The sequence below is a fragment of the Hipposideros armiger genome, unplaced genomic scaffold, assembly GCF_001890085.2.
Source record: "Hipposideros armiger isolate ML-2016 unplaced genomic scaffold, ASM189008v1 scaffold_311, whole genome shotgun sequence".
NCBI lineage: Eukaryota > Metazoa > Chordata > Mammalia > Chiroptera > Hipposideridae > Hipposideros > Hipposideros armiger.
The window spans coordinates 246245-264518 of NW_017731661.1; the positions used below are offsets into that span (position 1 = coordinate 246245).

At 38.1% G+C, this 18274-nt stretch overlaps 1 protein-coding gene across 1 annotated transcript in view; it reads left to right on the forward strand.

Moving 5' to 3' along the window:
* TDRD1 (tudor domain containing 1) overlaps positions 1-18274 on the forward strand; it is a 37633-nt gene that overhangs the window by 9661 nt on the left and 9698 nt on the right. Inside the window, exons 3-18 of the mRNA XM_019660093.1 lie at positions 260-404; positions 1887-1992; positions 2670-2733; positions 3650-3754; positions 3976-4158; positions 4693-4836; positions 5370-5541; positions 6789-6875; positions 8716-8877; positions 8985-9092; positions 9933-10103; positions 11596-11838; positions 12234-12362; positions 15029-15139; positions 15866-16036; positions 17475-17750. Coding sequence (XP_019515638.1) covers positions 260-404; positions 1887-1992; positions 2670-2733; positions 3650-3754; positions 3976-4158; positions 4693-4836; positions 5370-5541; positions 6789-6875; positions 8716-8877; positions 8985-9092; positions 9933-10103; positions 11596-11838; positions 12234-12362; positions 15029-15139; positions 15866-16036; positions 17475-17750 — 2377 coding nt within the window. The remainder of the gene's footprint in view (positions 1-259; positions 405-1886; positions 1993-2669; positions 2734-3649; positions 3755-3975; positions 4159-4692; positions 4837-5369; positions 5542-6788; positions 6876-8715; positions 8878-8984; positions 9093-9932; positions 10104-11595; positions 11839-12233; positions 12363-15028; positions 15140-15865; positions 16037-17474; positions 17751-18274) is intronic.

Consider the following 18274-nt stretch of genomic DNA (forward strand, 5'->3'; position numbering starts at 1 on the left):
GCAGCCGCAGTGAGCGGCCGTCCAGAAGCCGGCGACTGATCTGCCTCGCCAGAGAAGAACGCAATGATGGTGCCAACTTGGGCCAGTGAAGCAACGTCCTCCACAACTAGACTGAAGAACAAACGACAGCAACTTGCCTGTTCCCCTTTCCCCAATTCCCCAGCACTGTTCCCATCCCGCCAATTTCCCAATAAAAATCTTTAAAAAAAAAAAAGCATTATTACCAAGTTTTAATACTGCTATTCTCTTTTCTTAATAGAAGCCTAAAAATAATATGTCTCCTGCCAAGTCAAAAAAAATACACAAGTTGGTTGAGAACTCCTTGTCCATAAATTATCCAGCACTCTTCAACTCCTTAGGACCTCCTCTTCGGTCGTCTACTTGCCATTGCTGTGGCCTGTTTGGTAAGCATGTTGCTCTAAGGTGTCTTTTAGATCGTTCCTCTACACATTTGAAAAATATGTTTATTAATGGAAAATTTAAAACATATTAAGTATAAACAGAATGGTATGTATGCACTATATACCCATCTCTCAGCTTCAGCAGCTATCAGCATACCACTATTTGTTCATCCATACCTTCTCACTCTTACTGCTTCTTTACTTATTATTTTTAGAGTTGTTTTCAGATAAAACTTCCATGCATTGAAATGCAGAAATTCACAACCCTGTCAAGATGTAGAATATTTCCATCTTCTCAGAAAGTTTTCTCACGTTCCCTTCCCAGTCACCGAACCCCCTAGAGGAAACCACTGTGGTTTTTTTCACCATAAATTAATTTGCCAGTTACAAAATTGTGTATAAATGGAATCATACAGTGTGGACTTCTTGTATAAAGTTTTTTTTATATTTTTGAGATTCATCTATACTGTTGCATGTACATTAATTATGTTTTGTTTGTTGCTGAGTAGTATTCCATTGTATGATTATCTTACCATTTGTTTATCTGCTCTTCTGTTGAACATTTTGCTGTGTTCAGCTTTGGACTATTGTGAATAGAGCTCTCCCTATATTTTTGCAACAAGTGTTTGGACACACGTTTTCATTTCTCTTGGGCATATACCTAGGACTAGAATTGCTCAGTCAAAAGGGTAAGTATGTATTTAACTTTGTTAAGAAACAGCCAACCATTTTCAAAAGTAGTTGTCTCATTTCATTTTCCATTGGTAATGAGCTGTGGTTACTCCACATCTTTGTCAATACTAGGGGTTTTCAGTCTTTTTAGTTTTAGCCTTTTTCATGGGTTTGTAGTGGTCTCACACTGTGGTTTTAATTTGCATTTCCCTCATAGTCAGTGATCTGGAGCAGTTTTTCACATGCTTACTGGCTATTTGGATATTTAGCTCCTTTGTTTTTTCCTATTTCTTTCAGAGTGGAGGCATTAGAGGCCAGCCTGGTTTTGTTGTTGTTGTTTCTGTATTTGTTTTTCGTTTATTCGTTTCGTTTGCCTGGATACTCATAGGATTTTAAAAAATACTTTATTTCAAAAACTTGCTGGGTTTTTCTAAGTGCAATTCTCTTCACTGGTTTCTGTTTTGTATTTTTCCAGTGGCACAGGTAAACCATATCCATCTGCTTGCACAGGCCATGGTCTGTGTTCACGGCCACAGAGTCTCTGTTTCCTTTGGCGGTTCCTTTTAGAACGTGTGGGCTCTACTTGAGGAAAGTCGGTTGTGTTTCCAGCCTGCTCTCCTGCTCATTTTCATCTTCCCTCCCCTTTCTCTGCCTTTTGAGAGAGCCCTAAAAGTAGAATCTGTATGCCTAATCATCAACAGCATAATCCTTTTCAGACAATCTTCTTGATGTGATTAATAGAATGGTTTGATACACCTGGTCTTTGAAAATATTTGGAATCAAACCATGGTGCTGTCACGGGCTGTCCTCTAGGGTCGCTGCGGTGCTCACGGTGCAAGCAGACGTACTATTGCTCCATCGTTTGCCAGAGGAGTGACTGGGCGGCACACAGTGTCGTGTGCAAACCTGTGCAGCAAAAGTAAGTATGAGTTTTTTATTCATCAGAGAATATTTAAACATCTTTTTCCTGATGGTGTAAGGATCAAATCAGGTAAGCAGGCCATAACTACATAGACGTTGTTAACGTTTTACTTATTATTTATTGAGGTAGAACAAAGTCTACAAATCTGAAGTGAATAAACCTACAAACTTAGTTTGCGTGAATATAATTTTATTGGATAGTACTTATTAAGAGTTAGAACCTTGAGTGAGTTTGTCTCTTAAGAATACAGCTTTAGAAGGCCTTACTTTTAATTTGAAGCATGTATACATTACTGAATTTTAATAAGGTGGAACTCTCACAGTGCTTCTTGAATAGCGATTGTGGAATACAAGCATGGTGTTTGCCAGTTTACAGAACAGTTTCACAAATATAACCATGTTTGATCCTCAAAACCGTTCAGGTGATGTAGGGATTATCTCCATTTTAAAGATGAGAAAACTGAGGCTTGGAGCTTGTGGCTGTCTCCCTGGGCCCAGGGCAGACCATTGCATAGGCAGCATTGAATGGTTTTATTTTGTTACTGCTGTGATTCTGTCTGGAAGAAGCTGTTTTGCTCATTCTGGATTTTGTTGATTGAGAAGTTAACATAATTGTGGCCCCTCCTCTTACTTGGCCCTGTACTATGAGTATTATAATCCGTTGCTTCATTTCAGTTTCCACAAACTTGAAGATAATAAATCACCTTTTGAAACAAAGAACATGGAAGCGAAAAACGAGGTATGACTTAACTTCTCTACTTCTCCCGTGTTTAATTAAGAACAAACGTTTCCTGGGTGGCTGTCAGGGGTCACTGAGAATGCTTTATGCCCAGCCTTTGTCAGAAAACGACTTGTGATGGTTGTGTCTCAGTGGGAAAGCACGTGGACCATGGAGAGAGTCCTTTCTTTGCAGTTCTGCATGCACGTGCCTTCTAGCTTTGAGTCCTGGATTCTGATAGGGCCCCACTAGCTAAGGAGCTTTTTTCCTGTTAATATCTTTCTTCTGTTTAGATAACTTTACGTGCTAACTCATTGGTAATCTGAAAAATATCAGCTATGTCCAACTCATTGATAGATAATTTTTAGCCTTCTCTGGCTGGTACTTAAAAAACAAATTGTCTCAGTAGGGCTTCCGGGACTTTGTTCTGTGCAGGGTTGGGGGTAGTAGGCATTGTTTCCAGGGAGGATGGCTGTTTCTCCTGTCTTCAGGGACAAGTCCCAAAGTTGGGGGCCAGAAAGGCAGTCTCCTCCCAGGGCCTGCTGTGCTGAAGTGTTAATAAACCATGAATTGTTAGACCCTATCACAAAAATATTCACATGCGGTGTGACTTCCTGAAATAGTTATTCCTCCAAAAATGTTATCAAGTACAAACTTAAAAGACTACCGCCCCCCCCCACCACCCCAACACACACACACTTTTAAAAACATCAACTCAACACTGTCTTCACCATCACGGCATGATTCTGGGGTGACCCCTGTACTGTGAACACTGACAGTGGGTTTTAGGGACTCTTGAAGGTGTACACTTTCTCTTCTCTATTGTTCAAGCCTAACAGTCAGACTAGTTTGGCCTCGATTCCAGCAAATCGTGGCCACAGCATTGTTGAAACATTTGCTTGTGTGTAACTCACTTATGTGTTTTTTTTCAAACCAGAGTGACTATCCACTTGGAGCTACGAAAGGAACAGCCATTTGTGCTGATAAAATAATGTTTTCTGATTTGAGAAGTCTACAACTCAGTAAAACCATGGAAATAAAGGTATTTGTTGTTTAATCTCCATAGAGATCCATAGAACTATGGATTTTAATTTCCTTGTTTGCTCTTTTGAGTTCATCAGTAGCTACAAAATATAATCTCATGAAATTGATATGACTGCAAAAAGTGTTTACAATACTTCTTGTATGTTAGTTATAAAGCTTAACAAATTCACATTTGCCTGCATTCCCAGTGAATTACTACATCTTTTCTGTCTTTGAAAGGGCACAGTTACTGAATTCAAACACCCAAGTGACTTTTATGTGCAGTTATATTCTTCAGAAGTTGTAGGATACCTGAACCAACTCTCTGTGAGCTTAAAGGAAACATATGCAAATATGGTCCTTGAGGAAGATTATATTCCTGTTAAGGGGGAAGTTTGTGTTGCCAAGTACACTGTTGACCAGGTAACCTCTATAGAAATGAATTATTTATTACGATGTTTTAATTTACTTTGTTGTTATCAACTTGACACCAGAGCTTTCATTTAATGATGCATTAGATGGTTTAAGAGCGAGCCTGTGGCTGCACTCCTGTTTCTCTTCTGAGTCAGTATTCCTTCAAGGCTCTGTTCGCTCGCATTTCACATTTCTCGCACCAGCCCTCTCCAGCTTTGCTCTGGGCTCCTCCAGGGCTGCCTACAGGCCATTTCTAATCTTAAGCTTGTGTTTGTTGGGTAGCTGAGGCGTCAGTGTTTCAGAGAGACTACTTGGCTAGAATAGCTTGGCAATAGTTGCGCATATTAAAGTGGCCTAATGAGACAATTTTAGGAATTTCTCAGCAAGGTTCTTAGAAAATGATGTTAAGTTGTCAAGTGCCTTAGAATAGAACAGGAACCTTTCCTTTGTGTGTTCTGTAAATTGGCTGAGGGTTTTTAAACCTACCATCGTGAAATGCTACTTTGAAGCAGAGTGCCATTTTTTTTTTTTTTTTGCTTTCAGACCTGGAACAGAGTAATAATACAAGATGTTGATATGCTGCAGAAGAAGGCACAAGTCTTATATATTGATTATGGAAATGAAGAAATAATTCCAGTAAACAGACTTTACCAACTAAAGAGAAACATTGACTTGTTTCCTCCTTGTGTGAGTCTCTCTCACTTTCTAAATTCCTAATAGTGTCCCGGAGGAGCTGGTTTTGTTTTTCTGGACACACTAGTTGCTTGTTCTATTCTGCCATGGTTATTATTAAAAAGCACATATTGGCATATCTTCCTCTACGTAGATAAACACTCCTTGGCTTTCTTAGTTAAGTACTGCCTCAGATGAGAAACCTCAGATGAGTTAGCGTTTTTAGGGACCGCTTATCAATCTCTTCAAAAACAACCATTGCTGTATTTATTACATTATTTGGAAGTAACTGAATTTATGTGTAAATGAGGGATAATTATTATCCTTTCATCAGTTTCCCAAGCTTCAAGTCCCCAGAGTCAAAGCATTGTGGATAAAATACCCAGAGAGAAAAATAATTATATATAAAATTGTTTATCTGGTTATACTTGAAGATTTTTGATAAATGTTCTGCATGAAATACATCACCTTTTAAAAATCGTCATGTAATTAGAAAAACTCATTTTCAAATACTGATTTTTAAAAAATAATTGTGCAAAATCTTTCAGGCCATAAAGTGCTTTGTGGCCGGTGTTGTCCCCGCAGAAGGGAATTGGAGCAATGATTGTATCAAAACTATTAAATCACTGTTAATGGAGCAGTACTGCTTTATAAAGATTGTTGACATCTTGAAAGAGGTAGAGGTTACCTTTGCTGTGGATGTTATGCTGCCAAATTCAGGTAAGATCCGGATATTTCTTTTTAAATGAAGTACTTAATAAGGTATTTAGTCTCCACCTGTTACTCAGAGAAGAAACAGAAACATGGAGTGCGGCCAAGTAAGCTCTGCTCTGGGGTCATTCAGACGGTGACTGGAAACGTGGCCTTGGACCTGCTCTTGGAATTGGCAGTTTGTCAAAGACCTGGCACCCATTCGTAAAACTGGGTGGATTAAAAGGCTAGAGCTAGACTTAGTATGGGGATAACTACAGTGAAACTTTGGATTGCGAGTAACATGGTTTGCGAGTGTTTCTCAAGATGAGCAAACCTTTCTAATACATTTTAACGTGGTAAACGAGCGGTGCCTTGCGATACAAGTAGTTTGTTTCCGGAACGAATTATGCTCGCAAACCAAGGTAGTACTGTATATTGTCCTTTTAATATAGCCCTAATAATATCTACTCCTGATTTCTACTCCTTTATTGAGACATTCAGGAGTTTCTCTAGGAATTCATTCATCCTTAATCATCATAGCTTTTTCTTTGAACAACCTTCACAGAGCTGTAATTTGTTAGTATTGAGACCGTAAGTACTTAAGTAGTAGTCAGGTTGTGGAAATGGAAACACTTAGAACCCTGTTCTTCCATCCTGGTTTTATACCTGTTGGAAAAGTGACTTCTGACAGTGTGCTAATAATTGCCTCTCAGCTTCCAAGGCTTACTCTTCTTTTTCAGAGACCCCATGTCGGTTGATGATTTGGTAGAAAATGCAGTTCATCTTGTTGTGAAATTAAGTATAAAATCTATATTTGTTTCATTGCTATTATGTTTCATGTTATGACTGCAGCTTTGGGATATTATTGCAGAGAACTTGAAATTCATGTCAGTGCTGGCTAACCCTTGCTTCAGCCACACTTTATGTCTCAGAAAAAGTAGTCTTGTGTCATTTTTTTCTCATAAACGGTGGTCTTTCTAAGCATGCCAGTGAGGTGGTACTAAATCTTTCATGTTAATCAGAATTTTGAGGTGAAATCTTTTCATTACATTTTCTTTGCAGCGATGATGGGAATTTTGCCTTAATTTTTAAAGCTGAGCATTAATTACTAAACCATATTTTGCACATAGAAACTGAACTGGTAAGAAATATGCCAGTGGATTAACAGCTGTAATCTCTAAATTATGTGATTATGACTCATTTGTCTTGTATTGATGCTTTTCTACACTTAGTATAATATCTCAGTGTAGATCTATTTTCTTCATCACTTTTAGGAAAAGTCTTAGACCATGTGCTTGTAGAAATGGGATATGGCTTGATACCTAAGGGACAGAGTTTTCAGAAGCAAAGTGCAGATCACTGTGAGTATACAGCTTAATGTCGAACAGTATAGCGACCCCAGTTACTGAAGAGTATCTTCTGTGCTAAACAAAACAAGTGCAGCTATCACACTGTTAGATTAATGGAAACGCTAACCATTCTGTAAGCTTTATATACGCTTTATATAAGTTTTATGACACTGTTTCATTTAGTAATCTAGTCTTTCTAATTTCAGTTCCCCCCTGCCTATCTTCCTTCCCTGTCTTCCAGATTAATCCTTCACATGATAATTATCAGAGATTACAAAGTACTAAATATCATAACACTTTGGGTTAAGGGATTTTTAGCTAATATTTCCTTAGTTTAATTTGTTTTTCTTCCTTATACAGGTATTCCAGCAATAATAAACAGGGCTATAACATTCTGTTCTAGTAGGATGGTGTTTCTTCTTAAATTTTTACTTTTTACTTAATTGTGTGTGTACTTTTCATTTAGCCTAATGAGAACCAAGAAGTTCTGCTATCAGCATTTTATTTTCTCAATGCCTAGTCTTATGTATTGTTTCTTATAGGTCGGCTTTCTCCTTTACTTTGCTCCTTTACCAGTTACAATCATGTGCCCCACCTAACAATGGGGATATGTTCTGGGAAATGTGTAGTTAGGTGATTTTGTCACTGTGCAGACGTCATCGAGTGCACTTACACACACCGAGGTGGTACCATTGGATGTGCTATGCTGGCAACTCAGTAGGTTTGTTTACACCAGCATCACTGCAAACACATGAATAATACTGTGCTGCATCACTAGGCAATAGGAAGTTTTCAGCTTCATTATAATCTTACGGGACCACTGTCCCATGTGTAATCTGTCGTTGACTGAAGTGTCATTAAGCAGCGTGTGACTCTACTATAGATGGAGACATACATCATTGTCTCGGCTCATTCATCCAGAGGCGATGGCCAGATTAGTGATGCCATGATTGAATGCATCTTGTCACATAAGTAAATTTGATTCACCCTTAAGTCTACCTTCTTCCTTACCTCCCACCTCTTGCTCTGATTGGTTGCCAAGTCTTTATTGATTCTTCTTCCCAAATATCCTTTGTATATGTCGTTTTTTTCTTCCTTTCCCTAAGACCATTTAAAAAAAAATCAGGAATCTTTATCCTTCATAGATAATTGCAACAACCTTTTGATTTTATTTTTTTGTCTCCTGTCTGTATTCTTACACTGCTGCCTATATGATGTCCCTAAAACAAAAATCTTGGCATGACAGCTCTGCTGAAAGGCTTTCAGTAGCTTTTGCCATCTAGAGGAGAAAAACCAAACTCTTCCTGGCCTAATAGGAGTCGGGGTTGAAACCAGAAGTGTTGGTGGTATCTTAGGGAGATTGTGGAGTGAGGAAAAATAGTGAGGGGCCTACAACACCCATGAGAAGCTGTGATGGGAGAGGTAGGAAGGGAATGGGGAAACGTTGCTAGAGCAACAGAAGGGAAAATGCTTCTAGGAGGGAGCCATCAGTAACTGCAGATGCTGCACAGGTGTCCAGTGGAAGGAACAGAAATCCCCTGAGCAGTACCTACCTCACCATGGCGTGTGGAGGTGTGAAGTACAGACCCAGAGAAGAGATGATATCAGGGTGTGATGGAGGAAGTGCAAGATGCAGTGGGACCAGGAGTGGCACCAAACCCGGCTTGGAGCCTTTTCAACATGACACCCCACTGAGCAGGAAATAGTCAAGTTGCTGGGGGAGTGTGCTGGGGGTGGGGTGGGAAGAACAGCATGTGGTAAGGCTTAGAGGTATGAAACAGCATGGTTGGGACTGAAAAACTGAAAAATTGGACTAATGAAACCAAAATGACTTCTCCTGTTTTCCGATAAGGTGATCCTGAAGACGTTGGGAAGAGGACAGCTGAAGTTGTTGTAGACAAAAGTGACTTAATCCCAAAAGTGTTAACTTTGAATGTAGGCGAGGCGTTTTGTGGTGTTGTTTCCCATATTCAGACTCCGGAAGACTTCTTTTGTCAAAAACTACAAAGCGGATGTAAGTACATTTTCTTGATTTGTGCTTTCAAGACACTCAGCATGCAAAAATGAAGATACTGTGTGGATTTACATTTCTTTTGTTTAAGGTGTGGTCTGTGTCTACAGGTCAGCTTGCTGAACTTCAGGCGTCCCTTAGCCAATACTGTGGCCACATGACTCCACGCTCGGATTTTTATCCAGCCATTGGTGACATCTGTTGTGCTCAGTTCTCAGGTAAGGAAAGAGTATTGTTGAATTTTTTTTACTTGTAATTAAGTAAAAACGGATAAAACAGAACCTCCAGTTTATACTGGATGGCTGCATTTGAAACTTGAATATTGAAGTGCACCGATCATGTTTTTAAATACATCCAATTAAACTGAGCCAAAATGTGTAAAGGGGTNTGGGGCCTGTGGGGGTGGGGGTTGGGAAAGGAGGTTTTTATTGTTTTACCAGCACTGGAGTTTTTGCAGATAATTCTGTTCACATCAAAATGCGAATGTGGAACCTCCCAGGGTCACGTCTTCACCAATTTTCTTTGGAATGGCAAGGGGGCTTGGATGCACAGAGCTGTCACGGTGCATCCTCTGTGGCTGCACAGGTCTGGCCTTTGATAACGGCTCTGACACTCTCTGCTGAAGGGCGGTCCAATGGCCTCACAGAAGGGGAGGTACACTTTAAGTAAGCCTCCAGTCAAACCATTGCTTGCTTGGTGGAGCCTGGCTGACTCATGCTGCCAAGTATTCTAATTAGCCCTCCTGAGGCCTTAGCAAATGATCCACGAATTGAACAAGACCTCGAGAATTCACTTGACCAGGACGTGCGCTTTGTCCTAGTGAGCTCACTCTCTACTGCAGAGAAAAGGCGCGGAAATAGATAATGACAGGACCTGGCCTGAGTAGCCTAGTAAGGTAAGAATAAAGGTGACATTTTAGGAGTGGAAGGCTTCCGTTAAGCAAAGGCGGCAAAACTGAATAAGCACTCAGTGATCAATAAAGCGAAATGTGGGAGTAAAGGCTTTTGTTTGCATTGACATTGGAAAGTCATTTGAGACTGAGTCTGCCCTTTTTGCAGAGGATGGTCAGTGGTACCGCGCCTCCGTTTTGGCGTATGCTTCTGAAGAGTTGGTGCTGGTCGGATATGTAGATTATGGAAACTTTGAAATCCTTAGTCTGAAAAGACTGTGTCCCATAACTCCGAAGTTGCTGGAATTGCCAATGCAGGCTATAAAGTGTGTGCTGACAGGTACGAAGTTTTCGTGGTCCCCACATTCTTAAAATACTAAAATCTAAAGGGGAAGCGTTCAAATTGAAATGTAACTACTGATAAGATGAAGGAACATTTTTAGACATAATTTAGCGTAAAAATAGTCCTTGATAGAACATTTAGGAAATACTATGTGTAATAAATCAAAATTTAATGTACCTGCAGTTTTGAAATTGAGTGTTCTTTTTTGCTATTTGTGGAGCCTGCGTTATTGATAAATACCATAGAAGCCTATTAACTACATGAGGTAATGGGAAAGCTGCTTGTAAAAGCATTAAACACATTATGATCATGTGCTTAGAAATCGCTATATATGTCGTTTGTCCCACTAGTAGCCAGGACTCCTTTCCTTGTCAATAAGTTGGCTTCTACAACCTTCATTTAAATGTACTATAACTAATATCTAAATTATAAGAAGGATATTTCCAAGTTTTTGCTATTAGCGTTGTGCTTTTAACTACACTTTGCCACCTATCCAAGATCATTTACTTAGGATAGGGACAACATGTAGTTATACTGCAAAATATGTTGTTAGGTAGAATGGAGGTGTCAGTGGGTGTGCTTGTTTTCATGTTTGTGATATGTATTGTGATTGTTCTCCAGAAAGGGCTGAACTATTTATTGGGTTGTCGGAAAAGTCATGATGCATTTCTGCAACGAAAAACATAGAAAAAATTCATCATGACTTTTCCGACAACCCAATAGTTTACACATCTACCTGAAATGTAGGAGGTAGTCAATTCCTTCACACATGGGTGCACCAAGTAGATATTTCTATTATTATTTCATCTTTGCCAATTTTGGTAAGCTAAAAACGAAATCATTTTAATTTACTTCATTACCAGTGAGGCTGAACATTCTTTTTTACGTTACTTGGCTCTTATCTCAATGAACTACACATAAATCTTGGGGGTTTTGATTTGTAAGCGCCCTTTCAGTAAGTGCTACAAATGTTTCATATATTAATGTAAGGGACCAGTATTTCTTCCTGGATGGCTTTATACTTTCATTTGTGATTTCTTAACTCTATTGAGATACAATTGACATACCACAAAATTCACTGTCTTAGGTATACAATTCAGTGATTTTTTAGTAAATGCACCAAGTTGTACAACCATCACTGTAACCCAATTTTAAAACATTTCCACCACCCCAGTGAGCTCTCTTGTGTCCATTTATAGTTAATCTTTGCTCCCCAGGCAACCAGTAAGCTACTTTGTGTATTTACAGATTTGCTTTTTGGACGTTCCATATCAGTGGAATTACATAGAAGCCTAGCTTTTTACGGGCTCGCTCTTAGTAATTGTGCCTTTATTTTCATGTTTAGAAAACCTTTCTGCTCAGATGGAACTTTTTGGTTCCAGTGTTTGTCACAGGTTACTCAAATTTAACGTTGTGGAAATTAGGAGCTGAATTTCTAAATGCTTGCCGTAAGAAGTATTTTAACATTCTTTTAAACATCCTTTGTTAGGAGTAAAGCCATCATTAGGAATTTGGACTCCAGAAGCTATTCGTCTGATGAAAAAAAATGTACAGAACAAAATGGTCACAGTGAAAGTGGTTGACAAGTTGGAAAACAGTTCCCTGGTGGAGCTTCTAGATGAATCCGTGACACCTAACATCAGTGTTACTCAAGTACTCATCGATGCAGGCTTTGCAGTTGGGGAAAAGGGGGTGGTGACGGATAAGCCCAGTGGCACGCATGAAGCCAGTGGTAAGTAAAGTGTCAACCAGACAGTGTCCATGCTGGAGTTCAGATGGTTTCGTGAATGTGTGGGTTCCTATACTTGCAAAAAGAATTGATGTTGAGTACCTGTCATTTTTTTTTTTAGATCAAGTATTCATCCAACTACATTTAAGAGTGTGTTTTGAGAACTGAAAATTTCTTGAAAGTTTTATGTGTCACTGGCAGTTGAAGCTCAGTCAGAAATGTGAATTTGAAATTCAATGAGGGTAGTAATGGTTAATTGTAATGCTGATAAATTTGCCTATAGAGTCCCTAAGAAAATCATTCAAAATTCAGTTCTTCCAAAGAAAATTCCTCAGCAACCCCACCTCCCACTCCTACTCTGGCCATTTGTTTTGCAAAATGTCCATTTGTTTTCACAGTTCCCTTGGGTGTAGAAGCAAAATTGTCGTGGAAGTGGGTTGCACTTTCTGTTGACCGAACAGTAGATGTTGTGGTCTGTATGGTATATAGTCCTGGAGAATTTTACTGTCACGTGCTTGCAGAGGATGGTAAGCTGACTCTTTCATTTATATTTCTTTTTACAGATATGTTGGCGTAGATAATAACTCAAGATAAGTTTACTGAGTGTTAAAGTATACTCTTTCCAAGAAGGGCCAAGTGGGTATTTGTTAAGATTCGGTTACTAGTTGTCATTTATTACATTTTAAGCCTTTATTTCTATTTCCAACAATCTCCTTATATTTAAACCAGTTTAAATTTCACAGCATGTCCCCTAAATTCATTTTTGAAAATTAAAAAAATTGTTGATATCATTGAAATATAGCATACATACAAATAAGTACACAAATAAGAGTGCAATGTAACAAATTGTCACAAAGTCAAAACACTTGTGTAACCAACATCTAGGTCAAGAAATAAAGCATTACCAGTAAGCCAGAAGTTTCCTTCCTGTCTCTGCCTATCACTGCCCCTTTTTTCTTTCAAAAGTAAATACCACCCTGACTTCTAATAGCGTAGATTAGTTTTTTTCTGGTTTTGAACTTGATATAAATGGAATTGTACAATATGTACTCTTCTGTGCCTTGCTCCTTTTTTTCACTTCATTTGTGAGACTGGGCTATCATTTTTACATACAACTGTAGGCTGTTTTTTGCTCCTGTATAGTGTTCTATTGTGTGAATGTGCTGCGATTTACTATTCCTTTCTGCTGTTGTACATTTGGGTTGTTTCTAGTTTTGAGCTCTACAATGATGTTGGTGTGAACGCTCTCGAACAAATGTAGTTCATATGTGGACGCCTTTCTTTTGAATATATATACCCAGGAATGAAATTACTGGCCCTTTCTTAAAAGGGTCTGTATACTTTCAGCTTTGATCAATGAATGCCAGTTTCCAAAGGGAATAAGACAGTTGTCACTTTAAGTGTTCTCGTTGCTCCACATCCTCCAAACACTGTCTTTTCTTTTTTATTTGAGTCGCTCTGATGAGCATCATCAGATTTAACTTTTCTGAAGCTTGGTTTTTCTTTCTGTCAAATGAGGATGTCAAACTGGATAACTGAGCCCACGTCTGGCTCCCAATCTGTGAGATTTGTTGTCTATTCAGAATCATCTGGAACGTAGGCCGCTATTTCATACAGGATAAAATGCAATCATTTTAAAGTTTTTATTTTCATAGGTGAGTGTACAGGCATATGGTACAGAATTCAAAAGTTACAAGAGTGTGTAGTGGAAAGTAAGTTCTCCATTTCCTCTTCTCAATTTTCTAAATATATTTTCAGGAGTCACACTCGATACATATGCTTGTACCAAGGTACATATTCCTTTTCACGTATACATAAATGGTAAAGTGCTGTAAATAACTGTTTCAGTTTGCTTTTATTCTCCCACTCTATCTTGGGTATCAGTTCACATAGTGTTTCCTCTCTTTTTTTCTGTAGTACACTTTGTATTTTGGAATAATTTTGGATTTACAGAAAAGTTGCTACGATGGTACAGAGAGTTCCTGTCTGCCCCTCCCCCTTCCTCTGTAGTTCACATCTTACACAATTGTGGTACATTTGTTACAACTAAGAGACCAACATTGGTACACGACCATGGACTAAACTCCAGACTTTATTTGGAGTTCGCAGGATGTCTTTCTCCATTACTAACACTGATGTCCTTTTTCTGTTCCAGGAGCCAATACAGATTACACATTGCTGTTTAGTCTCCATTCTTTTTCATGGTTATATGGTATTTCACGGTGTGGGGTTTTCCTGATTCAATTATCCTAGCTATATGGATGATTAAAGGATTAGCGTTTCTAAGCTTTATCACTGAGGCAATGCTTGTACTCTGATTTTATTCTGAGAGTGTACCCATGGGAGAAATTCCTAAAATTGTAATTAGTAAGTCAAGGATGTCTGCTTGTGCTTTCGAGAGGTAGTGCCCTTCAAGAGGTTGGCCGAGCTGATTCCCACCAACAGCGCATTAGAATGCCTTTTCCCACACCGTTTCCAGTAGTGCATCCTTCAGCATTCTTATTATGACTCGGCGATAATGCTAACTCTTAATTTCCATTTCTGTGAATGGGCCTTTGCCACATATTTAAGTGATCCCTTTGTTTGGCTTTGAAACTCTCCGTGGTCTGTCCGTTCAAGCCCATCTCTGACATTGCTCTTCAGTGGTTTGCCTTCCCCCTTCTCTGTTTGCCAAACTGCTCCCACCGATTGTCTCTTTTGGCTGATAATTCTGTGATTCGTGTACTTGACCTTGGAGCCATTTCTGCCTTCAAATATGAAACCTTTAGCAGACCAAGCTCACCTCTCTGAATTTCCTTAGCAGACATGATCTGTGCCATCCATTTAGTAATTACTATATATATTATATTCCTTTAGGACAGCTCGTATGTAACTTTCCTTTCTGTACCGACTTGTACACATTTCCTTGTCCAGATGCAAAGCTCACGCTCTAGTAGACTGATAACAATGTCATAGTCAGTCACTGTTCTCCGTAAATCATTGATAATGGGGTTTATTAAGAGTATTCACTAAATAATTACTTATTTACCCAATTTTTAATAAGGAGAAGGGTAAAGCATTTGGTGTACTTCATAGTTATTTAGGGATGTACCAGAGATTTTATGATGAACACATTTTCCAACGTTAAAGACAGATCTATATTATGCACGTTTGGTTTTTCTTTTTTAAGTAAATGCTGCGTTTGTATTTTCAGCTGTAAAGAAACTCAATGATTTGAACAGATCACTAGCAGAATATTGTCAGCAGAAGTTGTCTAATGATTTTAAGGCAGAAATAGGGCAACCTTGTTGTGCTTTTTTTGCAGGTAAGTTGCAGTTGGTGCAATCTTGACTTTACTAGAACCTTATATTTCTTGATATTCAACCCTTATTTTTAATATGTTTTTCTTCCTGATGTTTAAGCAAATGTTTTTCTCAATTGAGGTTAAATGCATGCTTAAGATTGTTTTTCTCTTCTCTTTGTAACAAGGAAGCTCCAAATGATACTTTCATACTTAAGCTTTGTTAGATGCTTTTCTTTCCAGAATTTCTGATAATGTTAAAATAAGTTAGATAATGGAAGACCCATTTGCTGCAGATTCATTGTTACTTCTGGTCACAATTTATTTTTGAAAATAAATTTGATGAAACACATTAATTTCATTGCACGATTTTTCTAGTCTTTATTTTTTATATTATTTTACCAAGTATCAAGTAAAACAATCTGTCAGTAGTGGTGAGAATATTATAAGTCTTCCAGATAGACAAGCATATTTAAGTTCATTGTCTTACCTTCACATTATGCTTTAAGGATGGGTGATGAATGAAATCTTTATATCAGATGTAAAAGTATGGTGCTGTAAAAATTTTGTATATATTCCAAAAATTGATTTTGAGTATTCTCAGGATTTCTAAATGAAAAACTAAAGACATCATTTGGGGAAGAGAGCAAATTTATTAGCTACTAGACAAATGATGTCTTTTTCAAGATAAAATTTTCAATGTTAATAGAAGGGAAATATCCCATTTTGTCAACTTTGTGTTAAATCTAGGTGATGGCAGTTGGTATCGTGCTTTAGTCAATGAAATTTTACCAAATGGAAACGCTAAAGTCTATTTTGTGGATTATGGAAACATCGAAGAAGTTACTGCAGATGAACTCCAAATGATTCCATCAAAATTTTTAAAACTTCCATTTCAAGGGGTGCCATGTTGGTTAGCAGGTATGGTACAGAATAAGACATTTTCTCAACTGTCCTCTAATACTTAGGGTACATAAGCTTCTCGGTGTTAATATATATAATTTTAATGTTTTGTGTAAGTTAGAAGATCTTGGTTTATAATATAAAATTTAGACGCATATTTTTAAAGATACTGGCCCGAATGCCCTGTTGAGGTCAAAGTAGGGAAGTAGCTGCTTTTTCATACTTACTGTGGGAGTGAAAACCAGTGCCTTCTCTTGAAGGCATTTTGCAGGATTCCTTTTGCAAGTATTCCTATCTTTAGTCATAGCAATTTTACTCCTAATAATTTTGTTTGTTTGTTTGGTTTTTAGAGGGCAGTGTCACGGGCCCTCATATGTGGGATTCGAACCAGGGCCCTCTGGCGTCCCAAGCCAGCTCTTAAGCAACGCGCCACTCGGCCGGCCCCACTCCTAATAATTTATTCCAAAAAATCATCCTGGAATTTCACAAAGTTTACCTACAAGGAAACTCCTTACACTGCTGTTATAATAGCAAATCAGCTTAAATAATCAATAGTAGAGGATTGGTTAAATGATACTCCATATAATGGAGTATGGTCGTACCTATTTTCTAGGGTGGTTTTGCGGATTAAATGAATGTTTAGAACAAGGCCTGGCACTCACAAAGTTACACAGCCATTAAAAGGATGTTAAATATGGGTTACTGATAGGAGAAATTGTTCATGATTTAAGTAAAGACAACAAGTTATAAGAGAGATACAGGATAGCATGGTGACTGAGAGGACAGACGGGAACCAACCCTGCTGCCTACTAGCTGTGAGATTTTAGGCAAATTATTTGAACACTCTGCTTCCATTTTCTCATCTGGAAGTAATAGTACCTTCTTCAGAGTCATTAGAAATAAAAGAGATAAAAATATAAAAAGCACTTAACAGTACCTGGCATTATGCCCATAATAGTTATTTTTATATAAATTTATAAAAGAAATATGAGTATATATACATGTTTTATCATATGCACATAACGATTATCAAACATTGGATGCAAAAATAATAGAGACCATGTCTGGAGACGTAAATGCTTTTCAGTTTTTCTTTTGCTTATCTGTTTGCTTTCTACTTATTTTGCACTAAGTATGTTTTCAGATTATTGTTTTTAATGACCATGTTTTATGTCAGTGCTCCTTAAAATGAATGTTTGCAACAGGGACTGGCACTCAGAAAGTTCTGTTTGTCCCCCAAACCAGCAGCAGCAACATGAGAACTTGTTAAAAATGCAGATTCTTACTCTCTATCCAAGACCTACCACTGAATTGGAAATTCTCAGGTGGGGCCCCCATATCTGTTTTAACAAGCCCTGTAGATAATTCAGATGAACACTCAAGTTTGAGAATCACTGTTGAAGCAAAAATGCAGCTTGAGCACAGAATTCTTTTTAATACTGTTCTTGTTTGCCAGATATACAGCCCAGAAACAAACATTGGACTAAAGAAGCCATAGTGAGGTTTCAGATGTGCGTTGCAGGAATACAGCTCCAAGCCCGAGTGGTTGAAATCACTGAAAAGGGAGTGGGAATCGAACTCACCAATCTTTCCACTTCCTACCCCAGAATAATTAGTGATGTTCTGATTGATGAACATCTGGTTGTAAAAGCTAGTGCACCATGGAAAGCCTTAGCCAAAAACAGACTTGCCAATAAATGGGATCTTCAAATTGACGCCCCAGATTGTCAAGGTAACATGTTAAAGCCATTTATTTGTTACCTAAATTTATGTTATTCTTCGCTTTTATAGGCTATGGAAATGTTCCTATCCTGAAGGACACAGTTTTCCTGTAGAAATATGCTTTGAGGAAGTAGGTTAATAATAGACTATTAAAGTTAATTTAATATTCTTATTGAAACATGGTTTATTAAACACTGTACTCATTTTTAATGTAGTTACTTATCCTACAGCTGTGTATTCCTTAACATTTGAATAAATTTTAAGAATTATTAAATATTCTACAGAAGTGGAAATATACTACAGGAGTGCAGTAGTTCAAGGATTCCCGTTATAGAGTGAACTGTTTTTGTAATGCCCACAAAACCACTCAAATTGAATAGATTGTTTTGTGAAAATACAGGTTTTCATTTTGGGAATTTGGGAATGCTGATAATCAGCAGTTGATGAAAAACATTGAGTAAATAAATACATTACTGGGAAAGAAGACTAAATTGGATCTGCTTCATGCGAGACCTGTGTTTTGTATGTTTTCAG